General features: G+C 37.7%; 1 protein-coding gene across 1 annotated transcript in view; it reads left to right on the top strand.

The window, feature by feature from the left end:
• The window catches only part of Adgrb3 (adhesion G protein-coupled receptor B3), a 710,232-nt gene that overhangs the window by 301,805 nt on the left and 384,217 nt on the right, over positions 1 to 24,210 (top strand). The window contains exons 7-8 of the mRNA XM_038342237.1: positions 2,902 to 3,003; positions 3,364 to 3,470. Of these exons, the coding sequence (XP_038198165.1) occupies positions 2,902 to 3,003; positions 3,364 to 3,470 (209 nt within the window). The remainder of the gene's footprint in view (positions 1 to 2,901; positions 3,004 to 3,363; positions 3,471 to 24,210) is intronic.

Raw genomic sequence — 24,210 nt, 5'->3', positions numbered from 1 at the left:
TGTTGTTTTTGTTGTTATTGTCTTACTTTTGATAAGCAAATAAAAAGCAGACTCAGTGCTGGAACTGGGTGTGGTGGTATATGCCTTTAATAACAGCATTAGGAAAGCAGAGACGCACAGATCTTTGTAAGCTCAACGTGATCTATTTGTCCTTCCTGGTGGGGTGACCTCCTCTTAGAAGACAAAAAGTTGGGTCTCTGTGGCCAGCGAGTCGGAAATTTATGGAGGCAGCAGGAGGCAGATGCATGTGATTTTCATGAGTCGGGGGCCTAGACGAGGCAGAGATTAAAGTTTCCCAGCTTGCTTCTGGAGTTGAGGAGCTATGGCTACTTACGGGTTGTGGCTGCAGAAAGTGATCCCCCAGCTGTTAATTGAGTTCCACGGGGAAGGAAACGTGCAGAAAGGTTGTCCCGCCTGACTTAAGTTTGACATTTTTGGGGGGAGTTATTTTGTTTCTTTGTATGTATGATACACATTCATTCTATGTGTCCCTCCCATTCCCACAGCCGATTTAAGGATAAGACGCATTTTTGATTCCGAGGAAAGAACCCAGATTCTGTGCAAGATGTCCCTGTATAACAGGTGGTGTTTCTAAGGGGTCAAAAAGACATGGCTTTAATCCTGATGGGGAGAGGTCAGGATACCCTGGGTAGATGACTCTTTTCTCATTTAGTGACCCCCATGTACATTTATTTTCTCCTCTAGAGTTAACATGCGATAAATGGAATGTTCGAATTCTAAAAAAAAAAAACAAAAAAACAAAAAAACAAAAAAAAACAGGTTTATTACAGGTTTATTTGCCTCTTCAACTTTATTTTCCCATGTGGTATATTAGAATCGTGTGCAACTCTAATTCATAGTTGGGTAAATAAAATGGATCCAGGGATGTGAGATTCTACATAAGGCTTATGACTGCTAAAAGGCTACAATTGTTTCTAATTTTGAAATTATCTAAAGAGAGCATTGCACATAACATTGATGATCACGCAGAGAGCATTCGGAAGATGGATACAGGAAAACACCACAAGTAATTGGTGGATGCCAGAGAAAAACTAGCTAAAATCCTGGAGAATGTCATCCCAGGAAAAGGAATAAATCCAAGTCTACAGAGCTGCGGGAAGGTTCAGTGAGTTCAGACTGAGATAAGCCTGGTAGCACAACATTGATGAGATGAAGAAGATGCCATCCAGGCATAGGTTAAAGGAAGAAAAATCAGCCACCAAATCTTCCATGGTGCAAAGACCTCATAGAATGAAAACAATACCATTGTGCTTCAGTGAGAATCTAGAAAAATGCATATACACTATCTCAGAGGCAGAAGAATAGCATGAATAACAAAGAAGGTATTTGGAAAGCCCAAGGAAACTGAGGATGCTTTATGACTCTAGGATCCAAACTTTACTGAATCCTCCACCTTGTCTACTACCACAGGAGGCCCTCTTCTTTGTAGTGGCAGTGCCTCATCTGGAAAGGAGCTAGAAGAGAGGTGACCTGTGATGACAGGTGCAGTTCTGAAACATCACTCTTTGAAAAGAAAATACAGCTTAAGGAGCTAATGTGTGCAACTACATTTTTCATCAACTAAATACAGAAATGTGAAATAGGTTCATGAATTCTGAAGTAGAAAATATAATGTTTGATGAATCTCACTATTTTATGATTCATAATACAGACCTAGCAGGTTGTACTTATGTATTTATATATACATATATGCATGTAACAACAATTAATGGAAAAAGAGACCACAAATTTGAAAAAAAAAAGATAGGTATGAGATAGGAGGGTTCAATGGAGAAAAGGGATAGAAGAAAAGGTTTAACTATATTATAATCTAAAAAAATAAAAGAAGTAATTGAAATAACAATTCATTTGTGGATATATTATTTTTATTTTTCTGTCCCTTTTTCTTTTTTCTTTCTTTTTTGCTTTGTTTTTTGTTTTTTGTTTTGTTTGTTTGTTTGCTTTTGTTTTTCGAGACAGGGTTTCTCTAAGTAATATTCCTAGCTGTCCTGGAACTAGATTTGTAGAGTAGGTTGGCCTCGAACTCATAGAGATGCACCTGCCCCTGCCTCCCGAGTCTTGGACTTAAAGGTGTGTACCGCCCTTGCCTGGCTCTTTTCTGTTTCTTTGCTCTGTAAATAAATTGAGATTAAAAAAGCAGTAAGGCATAAAGATCAAATCAACATGCTTACATAAAATAAACTATGACAACCATGGCTATTCCTGTATGAAGAAATAGAATATATCTTGGGCTGTGGATATAGGTCAGTGGTAGAATAGTTAGTTGCCTAGTATTGCTAGACTTATTTGTTTTTTTTTTCCACTGGTCATTAATATCTTTTAATATCAATAAACTCAATTTACCTAACAAAAGACACAGACTAACAGAATGGATACAAAAATAGGACCCACACTTCTGCTGCATACAGTCTAGCAACTTTTTTTTAGATTTATTTGATTGCTAGACTTATTTGTGTGTGTGTGTGTGCGCGCGCGCGCGTGCGTGTGCGCGTGAGTACGTGCACATGCACATGCATATTTCTCAGTGCCATTAACAATGTCAAAACAACTGGTTTATTAGAAAATTAACATCTGTAGTTTCAATGAAGTTTGTAAGATTTTTTCACTAATGTTCTTAAATGTGTACATTTATTTGAAAACCCCATTGACTATTCAGTTAAAACATGTACGTAAGAAGCTATAAAGAACCCATGAGGGTTTAGAGACTGTTAAATGAGACCTGGTGGTTTCTTGATAAGCACATCTCTAACATGTCAGTAAATTCTATTATTTACAGACAGGAAAGAATTCTGCCTTTAGATGAGTTTGATGAATGCTTTGTGCCAACATTTGAGAGCATAAACTCTGCTGACATTCATAAGTCTGTGTCTTCAATTCCAGCACCTTATGAAATATGCCCAGAGGATTATCTGATATCAATGGTGTGGAAAAGGACTCCTGCAGGAGACCTGGCATTCAATCAATGTCCACTGAATGCCACAGGTACAGTAAGAGGACCCATCCAACCCCAATAATGTTTACAGCCCTGAACTGCATGCTGTTTGCTTAGTAAGTTGTGTCTCTGTCCTTGCTCTATAAATAAGCCTGTCCAATAAGCAGTTGATGGAACCATTTTAGTAAAATGCTTTGTAAATGGAGTCGAAGAAGAGATTTCAAAAATGTTGCTGATGTGTTGCTTCCTCACTATGACTCATGAATTACAAAAATATTCAAAACAATTTCATGTGCATGTTTCCTAAAGCAAAAAAGAAAATGCTTAAACCCAGCTTGTAGTCTGCCTCCCAATGCTATGCCTTCCAGTATCCTGCGATAAAGCTTCTCTCTGTTCTTTGTGACACGCAGGCACCACTAGCAGACGCTGCTCTCTCAGTCTTCATGGAGTGGCCTTCTGGGAACAGCCGAGCTTTGCAAGATGCATATCCAATGAGTACAGACACTTGCAGCATTCAGTAGGTGCAAAGCCAGCTTTAGTACTTGCTCTGTTTATTTTTTCCTAATGATCAGAATGTGAGAATTTAACCTTCTGTTGTATAATCAAATCAGTAAAAAAAAAAAAAAAATCTCTGAAGAAATGCCCCAAGGAAAAAGGGATGTGATCGTAAGCTGATTTCTGTGACTCTGAGCTAAATTGTTTTTTTTTCCTTGAGCTTGGGTTTTTATAGATCCTGGCAATTTAAGTGAAAATATCCCTTGTCTGAGGGGAGAAAGACCAGAGCAAAATCATTCTCAGTTTCACATGTAAAATTTCAACTGTGCATCAGGATGGATTCAAATCTTCATTAAATACCGCACCATTATTTTACATCCTGTACATCTGTTAATTAAATGTCTTTTACTTTTCAGTAATTGGGGAATGACAAAGCTGTGTTTCTTAGATATCAAATTTCTCATGCAGTTTAAAATATAAAGAACATGATGGTTTGTTGCACCACAGAAGCAAATTAATCACAAAAGAGTATATGGCAAAATTTTCCAAAAATGTCTCGTTCCCCCAGATACCATTGAATTATGACAGAACGTAATATTCAAATATTCATGTTCCTGTATTTTAAATTCCAGAATCTTATGAAATATGCCCAGAGGCTTTTCTGATGGTGATGGTGCAGCATATTTTGAGTACAGATAAATTTTGCTTAGTCTTGCTCAAGTGCCAGTCATTGCTGTATTCAGAGGCTGCTATCATTGCAGCCTGGCAGACATGAAGTCCTCCACACACAGACAAGACGAACACTGTGGAAAATAGAAAGGAAAAAAAAACACAGGAACCCAACACAGTGATGTTAAGGGCCCCCATGCTCTCCTGGGCTTACGTTTGCTTTTCATGTTCTCGCTGTCAATCAAAAACCACATAGTGAAAATTTTCTTGCCTGTGTATGGAAATAATAGCTTAGGCAAAAACTAAGTAGAATTGGTACTTTTTCAATTACCAGAAAAACAAAAGACTTATTTTAGAAAATCTAAAACCAAATGCAGTCACATATCAAATTGGTACTTATCACTATTGTAATTGATAATCATTTCAACACATATAGTCTTTCATTGTGTATACAAATGTGTGTTTATATGTATACATAAATGAATTATTGGCTATATGGGGCCTTATTTTACTATAAATATACATTCACATGTTACATAAATATGTACTAGAAAAATACAATTTTTATACTTTATAAATAAACAGATAAATGCCAATTCTGTTGCTGATTTGTTATATAAAGGTATTAGATAGCACTTAGTGTAGAAATTTTTAAATGTAGATTGTGTGCATGTATATACATAGCATACATATATGTATATACATATAACATATGCATTTATACATAATAGAAATATATTATATATACCTTAAATTTTCACATAAAATGTAAGGAATAATATGTAAACTATCTTCTAATAAGATCTATCACTGATTCAGATAGTTGTATTTCAGAATTATAAACTGATGTAACTTAGTAAAAGCAGTGTGAGCGAGAAAGATGCCATGCAACAGAGCTCAGGTGGAGGGGATTTTATTGAGGGAAAGTGAAGGGAAAAGGGAGAAGGGGACAAAGAGAGCTATGGGAGGTAGACAGGGCCCTTTTAAAGTGAAATCACAGGAGGGGCTCTTCATGGCTATAGCTAAGGATGTAAACCCCAAGATCAGGCCAGTACAGATGCCTGAATACTAACATTAATAACATAATTTTATGTGATTTTTGCCCCTAGTTTCAGATAGCTTACTTTAATTGAATTGAATTTTTTTATTTCTTTTCATTTGTGTATCTTGGTTTTTATTTTGTGTTGTTTTGTTTGGTAATATTGAGGATTGTTCTTGGGGCATCCTATATTTTAGGCAAATGTTTACCAAAGCACTATATCACTAACTTCCATTCCTTTTCAACGTAAATATGTCTGTATACAATGTATACAGTTCTTATTGTTGCAGTGAATAGAAGAGTTGCAGGGATCAAATAAATGATAAGCCAGTCCTTGCGAGTTGGTTAAGAATAATTATCACCTTTCCATAGAAAGTTTTATTCTCCATATTTAACTTTTTTGTTGAACAAAAGTGAGTTTATGTTCTTGAGTACAGGTTGTCTAATGATGGAGGTAGATGCACTCTAGGAAATGGAAGAAATAAAATTTCAAATTGTGAATCCTGTAAGAACTGCACGTTTAAAAACTTAATATCAATTGTTGGGAATTGCCCCCGATAAGAGAACATCAGCTGCAGGTACTCCCTTCTTAGTTAATACAGGAAGTGAAGATCTTCAAGATGCAATCTACTTACGTGAGGTGAAGAATGAGAGTTACATCCCAGGTACAATTGTTCCAAGCCCATTCTCTTTTCCTAAAGCCACATGAATTCCTGAGCTTTTGACTAGCAACCCTCTAACCTAGGCTACAGTGTTGTGTGCAGCATGTCCTCAAGATAGTCGTGTGATCACATTCAAGTTTTAACTTGTTTTTTACTGAATAAAAGAAGCATCATTTTAGTATTTTTAGGTGTGTGGGAAGGAAGAATCGATGAAATACTTTATATTTCCTATTTGCAAGTTATTATGAAGTCACACAAATATAATGAATTTGTTGAAAGAAAATTCAAACTGAGTTTAAAAAGCACCCCCCCCAAATTGTTTTTAAATACACACATTGCTAACAAGCAGCACCAATAGAGAAATGGTAGCTATGAGTAGATACGGAAGGAAACTGTGAGAGGAGGGGGAAGATAAATGTCACAAGTATTTGACCCATAAATTATGATTAACTACATATATATGAGAACACACATAGGTATAAATGCATAAATATAAAATCTACACATATGAAAATACACAGACTTGGGTCTGGAGAGATGGCTCAGAGGTTAAGAGCACTGAGTGCTCTTCCAGAGGTCCTGAGTTCAATTCCTAGCAACTACATGGTTGCTCACAACCATCTGTAATGAGATCTGGTGCCCTCTTCTGGCCTGCATGCATACATGTAGACAGAACACTGTATACATAATAAATAAATCTTTTTAAAAAATACACAGCCTTAAGATGCATATGTATACACATCATACTTGCATATGTATCATGACTTTCACATTTATGTGTTTCAATTACATAAGATCAAGGATCGATCTTTGTTTTATCTTTTTTTTGTTTTTTGATTTTCGTTTCTCCGTAGCTTTTGGTTCCTGACCTGGAACTAGCTCTTGTAGACCAGGCTGGCCTCGAACTCACCAAGATCTGCCTACCTCTGCCTCCCAAGTGCTGGGATTAAAGGTTCGTGCCACTACCGCCCGGCTTGATCTGTGTTTTAAATGACACTTGCCTACACTCATCTGCATCATGCAGAGTCTAAGGTCACTGGAGATAGAAGACAAAACAAGTTCTCTAAAGAATCCCTCCTGTTGTGTCTAAAGTCCAAGTTTGATAACCAAAGCTTAATAGTGCTTATGATATAAAACAATTGAGATTCTCACAAGCCATAATTACTTTAAAGATGGCATTCTTTCCTCTGGAAGAGTTTATCACTTTCACATTTATTCTTTGATTATTTTTATGCTGTTATATTCATAAAGCTAATGAAATTGAAATCAATTATTTATAATATACTGTGGGATTATTTAAATTAGGCTGATAGCTTCTAACCTTTTAATGCATACATTACAATATATGTTACAAACACATGTAGATAGTGTATGCATATAATGGCTTCATAAATAAGCAAGCAAAGGCTAATTTTGAAAAGAAATTTTATCATCTATAAATAATACTGAATATGTCCCGATTATATCAATATATCAATAATGTATAAGTTATTATAGATGAAATTAAGTCATTAATCAGTTTAAAATATAAAATTGTTGATCAATCATGCTGCACAATTAGTTTGACTTATTTGAAGGTAAATGCCATGTTATTTTATTTTCTTTTTCCTAATGTGGAGCACAATGCTGAGAACAGATAATATAAATAGTGCAAGAATGCTTATTTTCTTATTAACAGCAATCTACTGGCAGTCAAAAAGGTCAGATACGTCCATTTCATTTGTGGTTTTTAATCCTTTGAAAACAATACATATTACTGTACAAATGCAGTTTTTCTAGTCTAATAATTGATAGAAATATGGAGTAATTTCAGAAATTATCATCACTTTATGGACTTTTTTAGTCAATATAGAACGACTTTTGTGAAGTTTGCTTGTATACCCTATGAAATACAAAGTTAAACCCAATCATCAAAAGCTATTATTTTCTTAACTTCATAGATATGCATACATACTCTGCTTTTTCTTTTTCAATCTCCTTTCCGTACACACATACATACAGAGAGACAGACACACACACACGCACACACACACACATATACATACATACAGAGAGACAGACACACACCCACACCTCTGAAGAAACAGGCATTATAGATGTGTCAGAATAAATGTTGCTGCAAAAGAACATATCTTAAAGCAAAGGGAATGGACACAAGCTTACCAAGGATTTTAACACACTTACCAGGGACTTTTCCTAACTTCATCAGGAGATAACTCCCTCCCTTTTCCATGTAGAGAATGAATGATGGCATGAAAGACTGGAAATGGCTAACAATATTATCCTGGTAAAAGGCCCTCTCTACAGAAATCAAAGTTATAGGTATAAATTTTCTCTTTTCGAAATCTGATCCTGAATTCTCTGGTCCTATTCTTTACAATGTCCTTATACAAGCACACCAACTTTGAAGGAATGCTTTATCTGGTCATTGAAAGTTTGACATCCTGGCAAGAGATGTCAAAGAGTTTGAGTCTTAATGTAAGGATGTTTAAAGAGAGCTATAGAGGTAGAGACAGAGACACCAAGAGATGGGGCAAGGATATACGGAGAAAGAAATTGAAATAGGTTTTGTTATTTTGCCTTCATGTTCGTTATCTACAGCTGAATTTTTCTCCATTGTCACAGGATGAGCATGCACACACACACACACACACACACACACATACACACACACACACACACACACACACACACACACAAACGCGCGCACGCGCATGTGCCACAAATTTGCTAACCACTTCATTTAACGAATTTTCAGCACATTATCTAAGAGAATGTTAGTCTACATTATTATGAGATCTTGATTAATGGAAAGGAATTAATATCATTAGCTTATTATGAATCAGAATTTAGTAAGGCAAATATATGCAACATTATTATTTCTATAATAAACATGAAGAAGCCAGGACTAATGGCCAACTGGTACAGAAACTTACACAAGTTTTCAATTTCCAAATATGAACTGGGTACTGTAGCATAAGAAATAGGAGCTACCCATTCTATTATTTATAAGTATGTGTTAGAATATAGCAACTAGCAGAGGAAGCGGAGAGGGGGCATCAGTAGTCTTGACCATGGCTGAACATCATAATCACATTGAATCAATAAGAGGTCACTCAAAAGCCCATTAAATGGGATTGATATTAGTACATACTATACATTCTGCTATTTTTAACTATTACCAATAGTAATTAACACACTGGTTGACATCCGTACCCTTGAATTTCTAGTTTCTTTTGCCTTCCTTGTAGAAATGTGAACACTTGTGTTCTAACTACTTAAGACCAAGCGTTTGACTGCCTTTTCAGTAACGTTGCCAAATCCTAAGAATTTCCCAAAGTCATAACTAATAGGACTCAAATAATTATATCAGTATTCAGCAATGCCAAAGAAAGCTAACCAACATAACTTCTTTTAAGATGGCCAGAAGCCTATTTATTTTACAAGAATTCATACAGTAAAGTTTTGAGATTTAAGTTAAAGTATTTAAATCATGGAACTGTTAATAATTAATATGTCAAATTTTATAACATTTTTCATGATCTCCTAATAAATTTTTCATTATTTGATTTTTTATTGTTCCAAATGAATAGAGAATAATTAAGCTGTCAAGATTTTTTCCATACTGACAAAATAGTAAATATGGTAGACTTTGTGTGTGTCTTAGAAAGTGTTCTATCGCTGTGGAAAGACACTACAACCATGACAACATTTGGGGGTATTCTATTTTTTATTAATTAATTCTAGTTCCCACTCCCTCCCCCTCCTCCCGCTCCCCCCACCTTACCCCCACCCCACCTCCATCCACTCATCAGAGAGGATAAGGTTTCCATGGGGAGTCAACAAAGTCTAGCACATCACTTTAAGGCAGGACCAAGGCCCTTCTGCCTATATTTAAGCGAGCAAGGAATTCCACAAAAGAAAATTGGTTCCAAAAATCCAGTTCAAGCAGTGGGGATAAATCCTAGTCCCACTGTCAGTGACCCCACAGAGTACCCCAACCATATAACTGCCATCCACATTCAGAGGGCCTAATTTGGTCTTTTGCAGGTTACCCTGTTGCCAGTCTAGAATCAGTGAGCTCCCACTAGCTCAGGTCAGCTGTTTCTGTAGGTATCCACAGAACCATTTTGCTCATATTATCGCTCCTTCCTCTCTTAGACTGGACTCTGGGAGCCCAGCCCAGTGCTTCACTGTGGATATCTGCTTCTATCAGTTACTGGATGAAGGATCTATGATGACAATTAAGGTAGTCATCAATCTGATTACAGGACAAGGCTAGATTACACACCCACTCCACTATTGCTTAGGGTGTTATCTGGGGTCATGCTTGAGGATCCCTGGGATTTTCCCAAGTGCTGTTTCTCAACAGCCACATCTCAACCATCCCATTTCTTCAAGTTCTCCTCCCTACTCCCTTTTTTCCCTCTTCTTACCCTTCTGCCCTCCTTTTTCCCTGCCCACATGCTCTCAATTTTCTCAGGAGATGTTGTCTATTTTCCCTTCCCAGGAGGATCCATGTATGTCTCTCTTAGAGTTCTTCATGTTACCTAGCTTCTCTGGGGTCATGCACTATAGACTGGTTATCCTTTGCTTTTTTCTAATATTCACTTATAAGTAAATACATATCATGTTTGTCTTTCTGGGTCTGGGTTACCTCACTCAGGATTTTTTTTTTCTAATTTCAACCATTTGCCTGCAAATTTCAAGATGTCAATTTTTTCACCACTGAATAATAATCCATTGTGTAAATGTAACACATTTTCTTATCCATTCTTTGGTTGAAGGGCATCTAGGTTGTTTCCAGGTTTTGGATATTACAAATAATGCTGTTATGAACATAGTTGAGCAAATATCCTTGCAGTTTAAGTGTACATCCTTTGGGTATATGCTCAAGAATGGTATTGTTGGGTCTTAAGGTAAGTTGATTCCCAGTTGTTGGAGAAAACTCCATAATGAATCCAAAGTGGCTCTACAAGTTTTCACTCCTACCAGCAATAAAGGAGTGTTCCCCTTACTTTACATCCTCACCAGCATAAGCTATCATTGGTGATTTTGATCTTAGCCATTCTGACTGGTTTAAGATGGTATCTCAGAGTCATTTTGATTTTATTTCTCCGATGGCTAAGGATGTTGTGCAATTCCTAAATTGTCTTTCAGTCATTTGAGATTCTTCTGTTGAGAATTCTCTGTGTAAATATGTACCCAATTTTAATTGGATTATTTGGTATTTTGATGTCTAGTTCTTTGAGTTATTCATATTTGGAGGTCAGACCTCAGTTTGATGTGGGTTTGATGAAGTTCTTTTCTCATTAAGTAGGCTGCTGTTTTCTCTTATTGATTGTGACCTTTGTCTTATAAAAATTCTTATAAAAGAAAGTGTTTAATTAGGGCTGGCTTGCAGTTTCAGAAGGCTAGTCGATTGACATCATGGTGACAGAAAGCATGGTAACATCCAGGTTGTCATGGTGTTAGAAAAGAGCTGAGACTTCCACATCCTGATCCACAGGAAGCAGGAAGAGAAAGTCACTGAGCCTGTTTTAGGCTCTTTGAAACCTCACAGCCCATTTCTCACAGTTTCACACTTCCTCTAACACTTCCTCCACACCTTCTAATCCTTTCAAATAGTGCCACTTGGTGATAATCAAGCATTCATATCCATGAGCTATACAGATTCTTGTAAAACTAAATATTCTGTTTTATGGCAATTACAAACAAAACATAAAGAAATGGAAATAGCTGTGTTTCAGTAAAATTATACAGAAAACATTCAATGAATTCAACTCAAACTGCAGGCTATAGTTTACTGACTCCTAGAATTATATATATGAATACATAATTCCTTTGAAATTCTCCATTATAAAATAGGCAAACTATTTTTGTTTTTGTTTTTTGTCTATTTCCTCATCTATTTTCTTTAGCATTTTAATCATATCTAATTTATATTTCCTACCATCTATTTTTAATATCTGAATAACTTGTGCCTGTCTTTCCCGCCCCCTCTTCCTTTTTCTTTTGTTACTAGTCAAATCTTCTGATCTCTTTGCATATCTAATAATGTTTATGGAGAGTCAGGAATTTCATCAATGGAAATGCAGTATCTTCAGACCATGTTCTTTCTATTCAACAGAAAGCCTTCTATTCCTGTAATAGCTATCTTTTTAAACGTAATTTTCTTCTTGATTTTTGGGGGGAATTTCACATCGTGCACCCTAATTCTGCTTACCTCCCAGTCCTCCCATATCTTCCCCTAACCCCTATAGCATCCCCCATAAGAAAATTTTAAAAAATTCTAACCAAACCAACACAAAGGAAGCAAACAAACAAAACCAAGAAAGAGAAAAAATTCACTTCTTCTTTCCTGCCTCTCCAACATTTCTTCCTTCCTCCTGGTGGCACTGGGAGTGGTGTGTCACACACTATAACCTTTAGTTCAATCAGCTTTATTAGCACATGTTCATTGAGATAAGGCACTGGTCTGGATCAAGGTCCCTGGTATTTGGCACACCATCATCACTGGATCCTCTGGGAGATCTGATGGCCAACACAAATCATGGAGCTCTTATTGGTATTGTTCCACAGCACCAGTCCCTTCATGAGCTCTAGCAGGTCTTAGATGGTGTAGATGTTAGGATGGGGAAGCCCAAGGTCCAGCTGTGGGCATGGGTGGTACCTGAGCTGATTAATTTGGGCCACTCACCTAGGGAGAGGTGGCAAAGCCAACACTCCTATGCTGATGCCATCAGACTCAGTTCTCCCTTGCCTGTGGTAAGGGGTGGGGCAATCTAGCCTGAGTGCAGGGGCCAGTTCTCCTGGTAAGGGTTGGAACAAGTTGTCTTGATGCAGTATCCAGCAAGGGGTAGGGATAGAATAACTAGCTTTTTATCACTGTGATAAATTCTTGACAGAAAAAAATTAATAATAAGACAAAACATTTATTTGGGCTCACAATTTCAATGGTTCCATTCCATGTATGGCTAGTCTCTTTTCTAGGACTATTCATTAGGCTGGACATCATAACAGAGGGAACGTGAAGTAGACTTGTTTACCTTCTAGAAACCCAGAAGCAGAGAGTGGGACAGGAGAAAAGCCTAGAGATCAAATACCTTTCAAAGCATGATCACACTGAGCTTCTTCTCCCACCCTGGTTACATCTTTACCAAGTCCCAAAATTATTATTAAATTCTGAATCTATCACTGATTTGGGATGTCCTTCTGTATATGTGTTGCTCTATTGGTTGATGAATAAAGCTGTTTCAGCCAAGATAGTACATTTTGTGGGATAATGTAAAGGGTGGATTGCTCTATAGTGGCAATATACAGTCTCATAACAAACCTTCAAAACACAGAATAAAACCTGGCTGGAAATCTGAACAGGGATATATAGAGAGAGTAGGTAGATGACACCTTTAGCTGCCAAAGGAGAAAGACATCAGGCAACTGCTGAGGAAATAAGGTAAAGCCACAGCCTCATGGCAAATACATAGATCAATAGAAATGGGTTAATTTAAGATGTAAGAGTTAGTTAATAAGAAGCCTGAGCAAACTGGCCAAAGAGTATTGTAGTTAATATAGTTTCTGTGTGATTATTTGGGTCTGGGCAGTGGGGAACAAAAGAGTAGTCTCCACTTACATAATGGAACCCAATGTGGGGCATAAACCCATGTCCCTGAGATTAAGAATCTGATACTCTACTGACTGAGGAGTCTATTGAAAAGAGAAGAGTCTCATAATCCAGTTACCTCTTAAATATTATATCCATCTGTTCTGGACTAAGCCTTACACACATGATCCTTTACAGGATACCTTATATCCTTTCCTTGCTTATTCAAATAACCCAAGGATTGTGTGTTACCATTCCAATTGTGGATTGATCTTGGACAAGGATTTTAGATGTTTTAGTAATATTGTTCACTAGATAGAGAACAGGGCAAGCCAATTTATGAGACTACAGTGCTGCATTCCCTGCTAAGAGAGCTTTGGTAGCCAGCTTAAAAGAAGCAAAGGTTTACTTTAACTTACATTTATAGTCAATAGTTGTTTGATTATTTGATTTCTGGCCTATGGCAAGATAGTACATTTTGTGGGAGAATGTAAAGGGTGGATTGCTCTATAGTGGCAATATACAGTCTCATAACAAACCTTCAAAACCCATGCATGAGACCAATGATCTAGCTCTCCTGCACATATATTCCACCTCCTAATTCTTTCTCATGAACACAGTGGTGCTGTGTGCTAAGAACCAGACCTTTATTTATTTTTTTAATTATTTATTTATTTTTTTATTTTTATTATTAAAAATTTCCACCTCCTCCCCACCTCCCATTTCCCTCCCCTTCCCTTCATTCCCCTCCCCCTCCCTTGCCAGTCCAAGGAGCAGTCAGGGTTCCCTGCCCTGTGGGAAGTCCAAGGTCCAACCCATTCCATCTGGGTCCAGGAAGGTGCGCCTCTAAACAGACTAGGCTCCCCATAAGCCAATACATGCGGTAGGATCAAAACCCAGTGCCATTGTTCTTGGCTTCTCAGTCAGCCTTCATTGTCCGACATGTTCAGAGAGTCCGAGAACCAGATCTTTAATCGTGGATCTTTAACAGACACATCATGCTATCGCAGAGTCTGCTTAATGTACTTTGTTTCATTAGTTCATTTACAGGCTTTGAATGGGCAGCATTGTGTGGCTACCTTGTTAGGTCTGAGCAGAAAGGAGGCATATCTGTGACTTTCACTGGTTTCTCACTCAGTAATCCAGATTTCCTCCCAACCTCCCATCTGTCAGCTGTCTTCAGGTGAAGGCAGTGGCTACTCAAAGATCTCTTACTGGACATTGGTTTGAAGTGCTAGAAAACATGAAGAAAATTATCATTCTGTACTTTAAAAAAAAGACTTAATCGTGTGTGTGTGTGTGTGTGTGTGTGTGTGTGTGTGTGTGTATACACAAATATCAGGGGGTATATGAGGAGATCAGAGAAGAACTTGCAGAAGTCCATTCTCTCTATGATGTAAATCTCTAGTATATCATTCATGACTTCAGGCTTGGGAGCAAGAAGCTTTACCCACTCATCCACATAACTGACCTATCTGTATTTTAAAAATGTTTGTCCTAACTCTACAGCATTTAGACACTATAACTTAGGATATCATATTCTGAGATGCCAAGTAGACATATAAATAACTTAACAGCAGTACCAAATGAATGACTTTGATCATAAAAATATGATGTAATCATTAAATGAATTAATAGATATATTTAGATTATTGTTTAATGCGAAGAAGTCTCATGTATAATTATATTTTAAATGAAGCCATTCGGAGCAGTAAGAACCTTTAATATACCTTACAGATGGACTGTAGGAGTTAATGGTGAAATAGTATATAAATATATGATGTATCAAGTGTATCATTTGCAAAGAGCAGCTATAATAGACCTTTTTAAAGGATCGAGACAATGGAGGTAACTGTGGGTGGTATAAATGGAAAGAATAAATTTAGTGCAGTAATATGCCCACTCTATAAACCATGACCAGCCTGCATTAATGCTCCCTTATAAAGACCAAAGATACTTTATTTCAAACTATCAAGCACAACAAAAACCATCCTATTTCTCTTACTCTTAATCTTGCAATATGATATATGGGTCACAGCAACCTTTTTGCTTGTACTTTGAAGGAAATATATCTCAGTGTTGCAATGTCAACAGGAGTGATTACTGATATTATCATTTGAAATGGAATACTAAAATCATAAGAAACATTTCTGACATCTCAGGTGACTAAATTAAGAAAGTAAATAATTGTTTCCCAGGGGAAATCAAGGATTTCCCTCCCTACTTTCTTTAAATAAAATTACATAAGAATATTCTTATAGGTCTTGGCAGTTATAGAATCATTTACACATTATAGTCCAAAATTGTTACTACTGTCCAAATAATTAGAAGTACCTCAAAATACAGTAGATTTCTTAAAGTTCTATATTTCTCAAGTTGTTATTCAGGAGGAAAAAAGATTTAATATCCTTTTAAGATGCAAGGAACTGGGATTGGTATTTAAATAATTAAACCTTTTTTGGTAATGTTTAGTGAAAATGAGTTCTAAGATTTGAACTAACTATGATAATATCTAAGAGACAGGCTTGAATCAGACTGCTTTAAATCAAATCTTGGGACAAGCACTGCTTAGGAGCTCTGAAGTCCTGGGTCACAGCTAATCTGACTGGAGCCTTATTTCTACATAAAGAATTGTGGATGTCTGTGACATCTATAAAATTCATGCTAAAACTCAGGTTTCTCATGAAATATTTCTAGTCCTGTACTGGCCACATAGAAGGAACTTCATAAATTGTATATTATTTTTCTTAGATTTATTTTTAAAAGAGTGAAAGGAGAGAACTGTAAGTGTAGACATTTAAAATTTTCAAAATCTGAATTTCGAATTCCAACGTTTTCAATTCTAATCACATCAATTTCATGCTTTTAAAGTATTAATCTTATTTCTATCTTTTGAATTTATAATATAATTGCACCATTTTCCCCTTCTGTTTCAACCTTCCAGACCCTCCCATATACCTCTCCCTGCTTTTTTTCAAATTCATGACCTCTTGTTAATTTAATTGTTATTTCTTATATACACACATATACACATATAATATATAGATTCCAAAATATATAAATACAAACTGCTAAGTCTCTGCACTATTACTGAAATGTATAAGTTTTCAGATCATTTCATATCGGATAACCAATTGTTTTGTTCCTCTCTTGGGAAGACTAATTCTAAAAGGCAATTCTGTCATGCAAATTTTTTCCAATATTTCATGTTTTTATATTGAATAATCATCAACTGCCACTTTTACTTTATTGCACACACAAAAAGGAAATCTTTCTTTAGCTTCACTTCAGTTTAGCAGGCACATGGAACAAGAGATACCACCATGTGACAGACTACATGGGAGAGATTACAGGGGCCTCAGAGATGACTGTGAACTACAAGCCCTTCAGGAGTTCAGAATCTAGTGAGATAATGCAGTAATATGACAATGATGTAAGATAGAACAAGATTACCTCCAGGAGGCATGAAAGTAGAGATCATGTCATGATTACACTGTACTGAAGAGAGTTCATGAAGCAGAAAAGAAATGTAACAATTTAACCAGAGGAATTGTTAACAGCATGTAAAATTAGAGAAGACAGTGAATCAGGAGGCTGACACAAGATCCATGTTAATCTTTTGGAAGACGTAAATAGTTTGGATAAGATGTCATTAAAAGAGTAACAGAAATATATAATTATAGGTTAGGGAAAGGCAACCTTCAGCGATCATACTGAATGACCGAAATTTATTTTCACAAACTGAAGTATAGTTGAGCTAAAAAGAGAGAGTCTATCCATACCCAAAGTGAAGGAAGGAAAAAAAAAAACAAGACAAAGGCCAAGTTACAGAGTTTAGTTTGGGGAGAATCAGGTTATACGTGAGCCCAGAGCACTTGCTGGAGGCTAAGATTCAAAATCCTCATGGGAATGCTTTCAGGACCACCTTCACAGAAGAAGAGGGACCCTATCAGGGCTCCTGCAACAATCAGACATCCTGTTGCTACTCTGGCTTCACAGATAAGAAAAACTATGTGAACTTCAGGACCTAGGGCATTTCTGCGAACTGTGTGACTCAGAAAATTGGGGGAGGGAGAAAAAGAAATAACTCCAGAAACTGAAATTCCTAGTCCAAACTAGGGGTCAATAGAAATCATGTGGTAATCAGCATGAGTTGAAAGAAGACCATCAAACTACCCAAGGACTTCTCTGCTAGTACTATATATACATCTGCAACTGGTCTACAAGATACTTTACAAACCATGGTTTGCGGCCCTGAAGGATGAGAACATTCCCCATGTTTACAATAATTATACGTTGTATTAGCTAAATCCTATGAATGGAAAACCAGCACATGTAGGAATCAGGAGAGTTTAAGATACATATATGACAGAAAAGCTATTTGTCTAAAATAAGAGAAGAGAGGAAGAATAAAATATGGTTAAATAGAGGAAGAGAATGTAAAAGATTAACCATAACATTTATTATTATGTAATCGAGCTTCTTGGTGCTGTGGCAAATACCTGAAGAGGCATCATCAAGAAAGAAGATTCTCTTGGCTCATGTTTCTCACTATGGTTGTCTGGTGCTATTATTACTGAGAGATGGACATCCTGATTATGACAGGGAACATGTGATACAGCAAATCTGCTCACACTGGAGTAATAGAAAGTCAAGACATTCAGACAGGAATGAGCCAGTGAAAATAAATTCCCCAAACACATTCCCACTGATATTTCTAAAACCACATTCACTTGAACCCTACCTCCTGAAACTTTCAGTACCTCTCAAAATATCATCATGAGGTAGGAACCATCTTTTTTATACCCAAGTCCAGATGCGTAACAGATGAAGAAACAATTGCTGAACTGGATGTTAAAAGACATAAAGTTCTGGACCAGTATACATTATCCAATCAGAGAGAAAAGAGGAACTGAAAAGTGAATCCTGGTGAAGTACAAGCTATTAAATGTATTTTCTCTGAACACCCTTTATGTTCTTTGTCAATGCTATGCATAGGCTGCACCAGCATAAAATTATTGCAAGGTAATTGCCCTGGGCACTTTTTAAGCAACCATGTCTGGGAGGATGCTAATCACTGCCAGTTGTGAGAACTAGAAAGATCTAAGCAACTGTTTGCTAAGAACTGGACTGAGCACAGCTCATTCGACATAAGCCTGCTAAGTAGCTGTCAGGTGGCAATGATGCTGATTTAATACTAACTCAGGCTAGATGTGCTGCTGACACAGACTGAGAAAAGCTTACATTCCTTGCTCTGATTGGATAGTCTATCAAGTGTATTCCATAACTGAAACTACTGCAAACATAAATCATGCCTGAATGTTTTCTTCTTAAAGGTTCTAGTTAATTCTGTGAAGGGAAACACCCATAAGATCTGTGAAATAAATATCTCTCTCAGACACAGGCATAGACCGTAAAGTACTAGATTAAAGCAGTCAGAGCTCATTCAGAGTGGTAACTACGGCTGTTTCTGCTCCAGGAGAAGAGAAATCTAAGTCCTTTGCCTCTCGGAATTGCACATGTCAGTACGAAACTGACCTCATGACATTTCCAGTCTACATCCCATTTACTTCCTTCCAGGACTCTCTAAACCTCCTCTACTGAGCCATACATTTTTCTGCCTAGCTACTGTAGTATCTCTGGAAGTCAAGAGGATTCCTTGTTGCATATTTCTGGTTTGTCTCAAGATATCGATTCAAGTTTTTGCTGTTGACAATGTCTACAAGTAAGATAGGACGACTCTCATGTTTACTGCTATGCACTAACAATGATGAGAGCATAGATGGTGACTCATTCATCCTTGTAATTCACCCATTCAATATTGGAAGTCATGGCAATGACAACATTATAACCCAAATGGACAAAATCTGGCAGGTAAAGCTGAGTATGTTGGACTAGGATAAGGTGACTGAGAAGGATAAGGAGGCCATTTTTGATAGAGCTTTCTGAGAAGGTGACCAAAAAGGCATATTAGTTCAGACAGGAGAAGCAAATGGGAAGGTACCACAGCAGGGATGTAATTATCTCTGCTTGAGGGAAAGGAAAGGGTGTGTGACTAGACCACAGAACAGGATGGTAAAGATGCTGCAAGTCTTGAGTTCTCTCATGAAGAGCTCAGTTCATGGGATGGAAAGGGCCTTCTTTATATAGTTTTTGTTGCTGATTATCTTGGGTTTATGTCAGTTCATTTCAATTATCCAAATGATTTTTAAAGCACTTTACTGCACATTTTTTTCACATATTATATGAGAGGTAGGAAACCAATCCTCCTAGCAATGACAAGATGTACATTTTAGAGCCTGGGCCATCTTGGCTCTGAAGCTCTTTTTCCTGCATTCCACTGAAGAGGTATAGTTCGTGCATGACAACTGAATATGCTCTGATGGATCTCTGCTGTACTGTACGATAAGATTATTGGGACAAGAAGGTGGCCAATGGTGATGAATAGTCAATGTGGTAAGAACAGTAAATGTACAGGATGAGAGCAAGCACAGGGATGGAATCCCTTATGGTTTGTCTATTTAGAATGATAAGGAATAAATCTGAGTGTCTCGTAAGAGATAAAGGAAGGAAGAGAGAAAATATGATAGCACAGTAACAGGAAGTCATGCAACATGTGACCAAAACAGGAAATTGTGAAAAGTCCTCAGTAGTTCAGGAGAAGAGCATTAGTTCAGTCTGGCAGTGTGCCATTGTGGTATCCTGGCGATGGGCTCTTTGTCTGAGGCACAGTGTCTATATGATGGCTAAGTTCTCTCTGTCTCTCTCTCTGTTTGTCTCTCTCCCCCTTCTTCCCTCCATTCCTCCCACCTTCCTGTATTTGTGTGTGTGTGTGTGTGTGTGTGTGTGTGTCTGTATGCTGTGATTAAATGTGTTAATTTCATACCATAGGGACTAACATTAAGACTACAGCTAGGCAAGCACTGGAACAGTGATGCCATGACAACCATCCAGGCATTAGGCCTGGCAAGATGGCTCAGAGGGTTAAAGGTGTGTGCTACCAAGCCTCAGGGCCAGAGTTTGACCTCTAGGTCCTATATGGTGGAAGAAGAGAACTAACTCTGACAAGAAGTTTTCAGACTGCCATATGTATACTGAGGTATTCTCTCTCTCTCTCTCTCTCTCTCTCTCTCTCTCTCTCTCTCTCTCTCTCTCTCTATTTCACATACACACACTGCATACTGAATAAGTGAAATTAATTCACAATTTTCAACAATGCAGAATTTAGTGAAAATAATACTTTTTAAAATGTAACTATACAAAAATTGTACTTAGCCGGGCGGCGGTGGCGCACGCCTTTAATCCCAGCACTCGGGAGGCAGAGGCAGGCGGATCTTTGTGAGTTCGAGACCAGCCTGGTCTACAAGAGCTAGTTCCAGGACAGGCTCCAAAGCTACAGAGAAACCCTGTCTCGAAAAACCAAAAAAAAAAAAAAAAACAAACAAACAAACAAACCAAAAATTGTACTTTTAGGAAATATCAAATGCACTTTGATAACCATAAAGAAACTGATGACATATTTCCTTTTTATTAAGATTTTTAATACAGTCTTTTTCATTTTACATAGCTTTTCCCATTCATACTCCCTCCTCTCCAACTGCTTCCTCCACCATCCCCCCCATCCCAGCTCTCCTTCCACTCCTCAGAAAGAGTAAGGCTTCCCATGGGGAGTTAACAAAGTTTGACACTTCTCTTTGAGGCAAGAGTAAGGCCCTACCTTCCCCCTCATATCTAGGCTAAGCAAGGTATCCCTCCAAAGAGAATGTGCTTCAAGATACCAGTTCAAGCACTAGGGATAAATCCACTGCCAGTGGTCCTACGTTCAAACCTCACAACTGTCCCCCACATTCAATGGGCCTAATTTGGTTATGTGCAGGATTGCCTGCTTTCAGTCCAGAGTCAGTGAGCTCTCACTAGCTCAGGTCAGCTGTTTCTGTGGGTATCACCATCATGGTTCTGACCCCTTTGCTCATATTATCTATCCTCCCTCTCTTGGGCAGGTCTCAGGTACCTCAGCCACGTACTTTGCTCTAGATCTCTGTATCTGCTTTTGTCTGTTTCTGGTTGAAGGTTCTATGATGGCAATTAAGGAAGTCATCATTCCGATTACAGGGCAAGGCCAGTTTAAGTGTCCTCTCCACTGTTGCTTAGAGTCTTAGCTAGGGTCATCCTTGAGGATTCCTGGGAATTTCCCTAGTGCCATGTTTCTCGGTGGCCCTTTAATGGCTCCCTCAATCCAGATACCTCTTTCCTTTTTCTCCCTGACTGTCCTTACCCCTTCTGGAGTATCCCATTCCCTCATGTTCTCTTCTTCTCCCTCCTTCTCCCCTTCCCCTTCCTTTCCACCCTCCCTTCTCCCTGCTACTCCTAATTTTCTCAGGAGGTCTCGTCTGTTTCCCCATCCCAAGGGGACCCATGTATGTCTCTCTTAGGGGTCTCCTTGTTACCTAGCTTCTCTGGGATCATGAACTGTAGGCTGGATATCCTTTGCTTTACATCTAATATCCACTTATGAGTGACATCAGATTACCAAATAATACAATCAAAAATGGGGTACAGAACTAAACAAAGAAATCTCAACAGAAGAATCTCAAATGTCCTAAAGGCACTTAAGGAATTGCTCTACATCCTTACCCATCAGGGAAATGCAAATCAAAACAACTCTGAGATACCCTCTTACACCAGTCAGAATGACTAAGATCAAAAACACCAATGATAGCTTATGCTGGAGAGGATGTAGAGTAAGGAGAACACTCCTCCATTGCTGGTAGGAGTAAAAACTTGTATAGTCACTTTGGAAATCAGTATGGCAGTTTCTCAGAAAATTGGGAATCAATCTACTTCAGGACCTAGCAATACCACTCTTGGGCATATACCCAAAAGATGCACACTTGTACCACAAGGACATTTGCTCAGCTATGTTCACAGCAGCATTATCCGTAATAGCCAAACCTGGAAACAACCTAGATGTCCCTCAAGTGAAGAATGGATAAAGAAAATGTGGTACATTTATACAATGGAATACTACTCGGCGATTAAAAAAAAACAAAATGACATCTTAAAATTTGAATATAAATGGATGGAGCTAAAAAAAAATTCTCAGTGATGTAATTCAGATCCAGATGACATATTTTCTTAACTAAAAAGGGATAATCATGACTATTACAATTTAATATTCCTTCTTGAATATTTCTCTGGTGCATGCTTTGCTTTCTTGATTATTTTGTTATTATAAAACCACGTTAATTACAGGTTAGGCATGGTGATGGCCAAAGTTAGCCTTCCTTGGGTATTTATTCTCTCTCCCTCTCATAACTTGTCATTCCTACAGCTTCTCTCTTCTTGTACTGTAAGATTAGCAACACATGAAAACTGACAGCCAAGTCTTGACCATCACACTAATTGAAATTACATATCTTGGAAAAACCTTATTGATAGGATTTTGTCTTGTCTTTTATTATTTTTATTTGAATATCTTTTTTCTTTATATAAAAACCTAAAGTTGTCTAACTTTCTATTATGGTATAATAAGCTTCAAATATTTACAGATTTTTTCTAAACTGAGATGTTAAGACCGTGACAAGTCTCTGTTTTTGAGTTTAAGTGTGATCATTACATAACCTGGGCTTGCCTGGAACTCAGTATGTAACCCATGCTAGCCTTTACAAGCCTGACTCAACCTCATATTTGGTAGGATTTTAGGCATGTGCTTTTATTTGTTTCCCTTTTATCTGGAGATATGTGATGCGCTTGGGATCAAATCTCGAACCCATATAGCCCTGGCTGTCCTGGAACTTGCTTTTCAGACCAGGCTGGCCTCAAATTCACAGAAATCCACCTCCCTCTGCTGGGAGTAAAATCCTACACCACCAACACTTATAATTTCTCATTTCTGATCTTGTCCCCAGATTTCTTACATGTAAACATATCTTTAAATTTTTTTATGCTTAAACTGCATTTTTTAAAATTAATTTATTGCACATTCTAGTTGAAAAATGCAAGGCTGTCAGTTGTGAAGGAGATACACAATGTTCACATTAGCTTTTGTATACTGGAGAGTTAACCCATTAACTGTGGTTATATAAAATTAACTGGTTTTTTAAATTAATTAATTAGCTTATTTATTTATTTTACATTCTGATCACAGTTTCTATTAGCTGTAAAGTAAAGAATAACCATGCTATAATCCACAGCCTCAGAGAAGCTACAGAGCAGCAAGGGCTCAAGGGGGACACTCAGATGTCCCTAGGAAGGATAAATAGAAGAGATTTCTTAGGTGAACTGGGGTTGGATGGGGATGGGAACATGAAGTACCAGGTAGGGGTAGCGTGGGAGAGAACTGAAAGAACCTCCTGGAAAGGGCGTCATTTCCGGGTTAGGTAGAATCATGGTACAAGGTAAACTCCCAGGGATCTACAATGATGACACCAGCTAAGATTCCTAGCAAAATGGATACATAGCCTGATCCATGGCCACTTCCTGTGTCGAGGCAAGATTACCAGTGGAGAGGTTTTAACACCAACCCAGCCACATACCTTTTGACCTATCTTCTGTCTAGCTTATGGGATGTGCTGGCATAAGGGTGGCACAGAGATTCTGGCAGTGGCCAACCAATGTAGTGGACCTTTGGTGCAGTGTAGTGGCCTCTTTATAGTGTACTCAAAGAACAGGTTTCCTCCTTCAATACAAACCAGAGAAATAAAAGGACCTAAGCAAGAGATTATGACTCATACCTAGAATCGCAGCTCTTGGCAGCTAGATACAAGGGGATCATAAATGACAGCCTTTG

This window comes from Arvicola amphibius, chromosome 9, assembly GCF_903992535.2.
Source record: "Arvicola amphibius chromosome 9, mArvAmp1.2, whole genome shotgun sequence".
NCBI classification, from domain to species: Eukaryota; Metazoa; Chordata; class Mammalia; order Rodentia; family Cricetidae; genus Arvicola; species Arvicola amphibius.
This window is presented reverse-complemented; position numbering and strand designations above follow the sequence as displayed.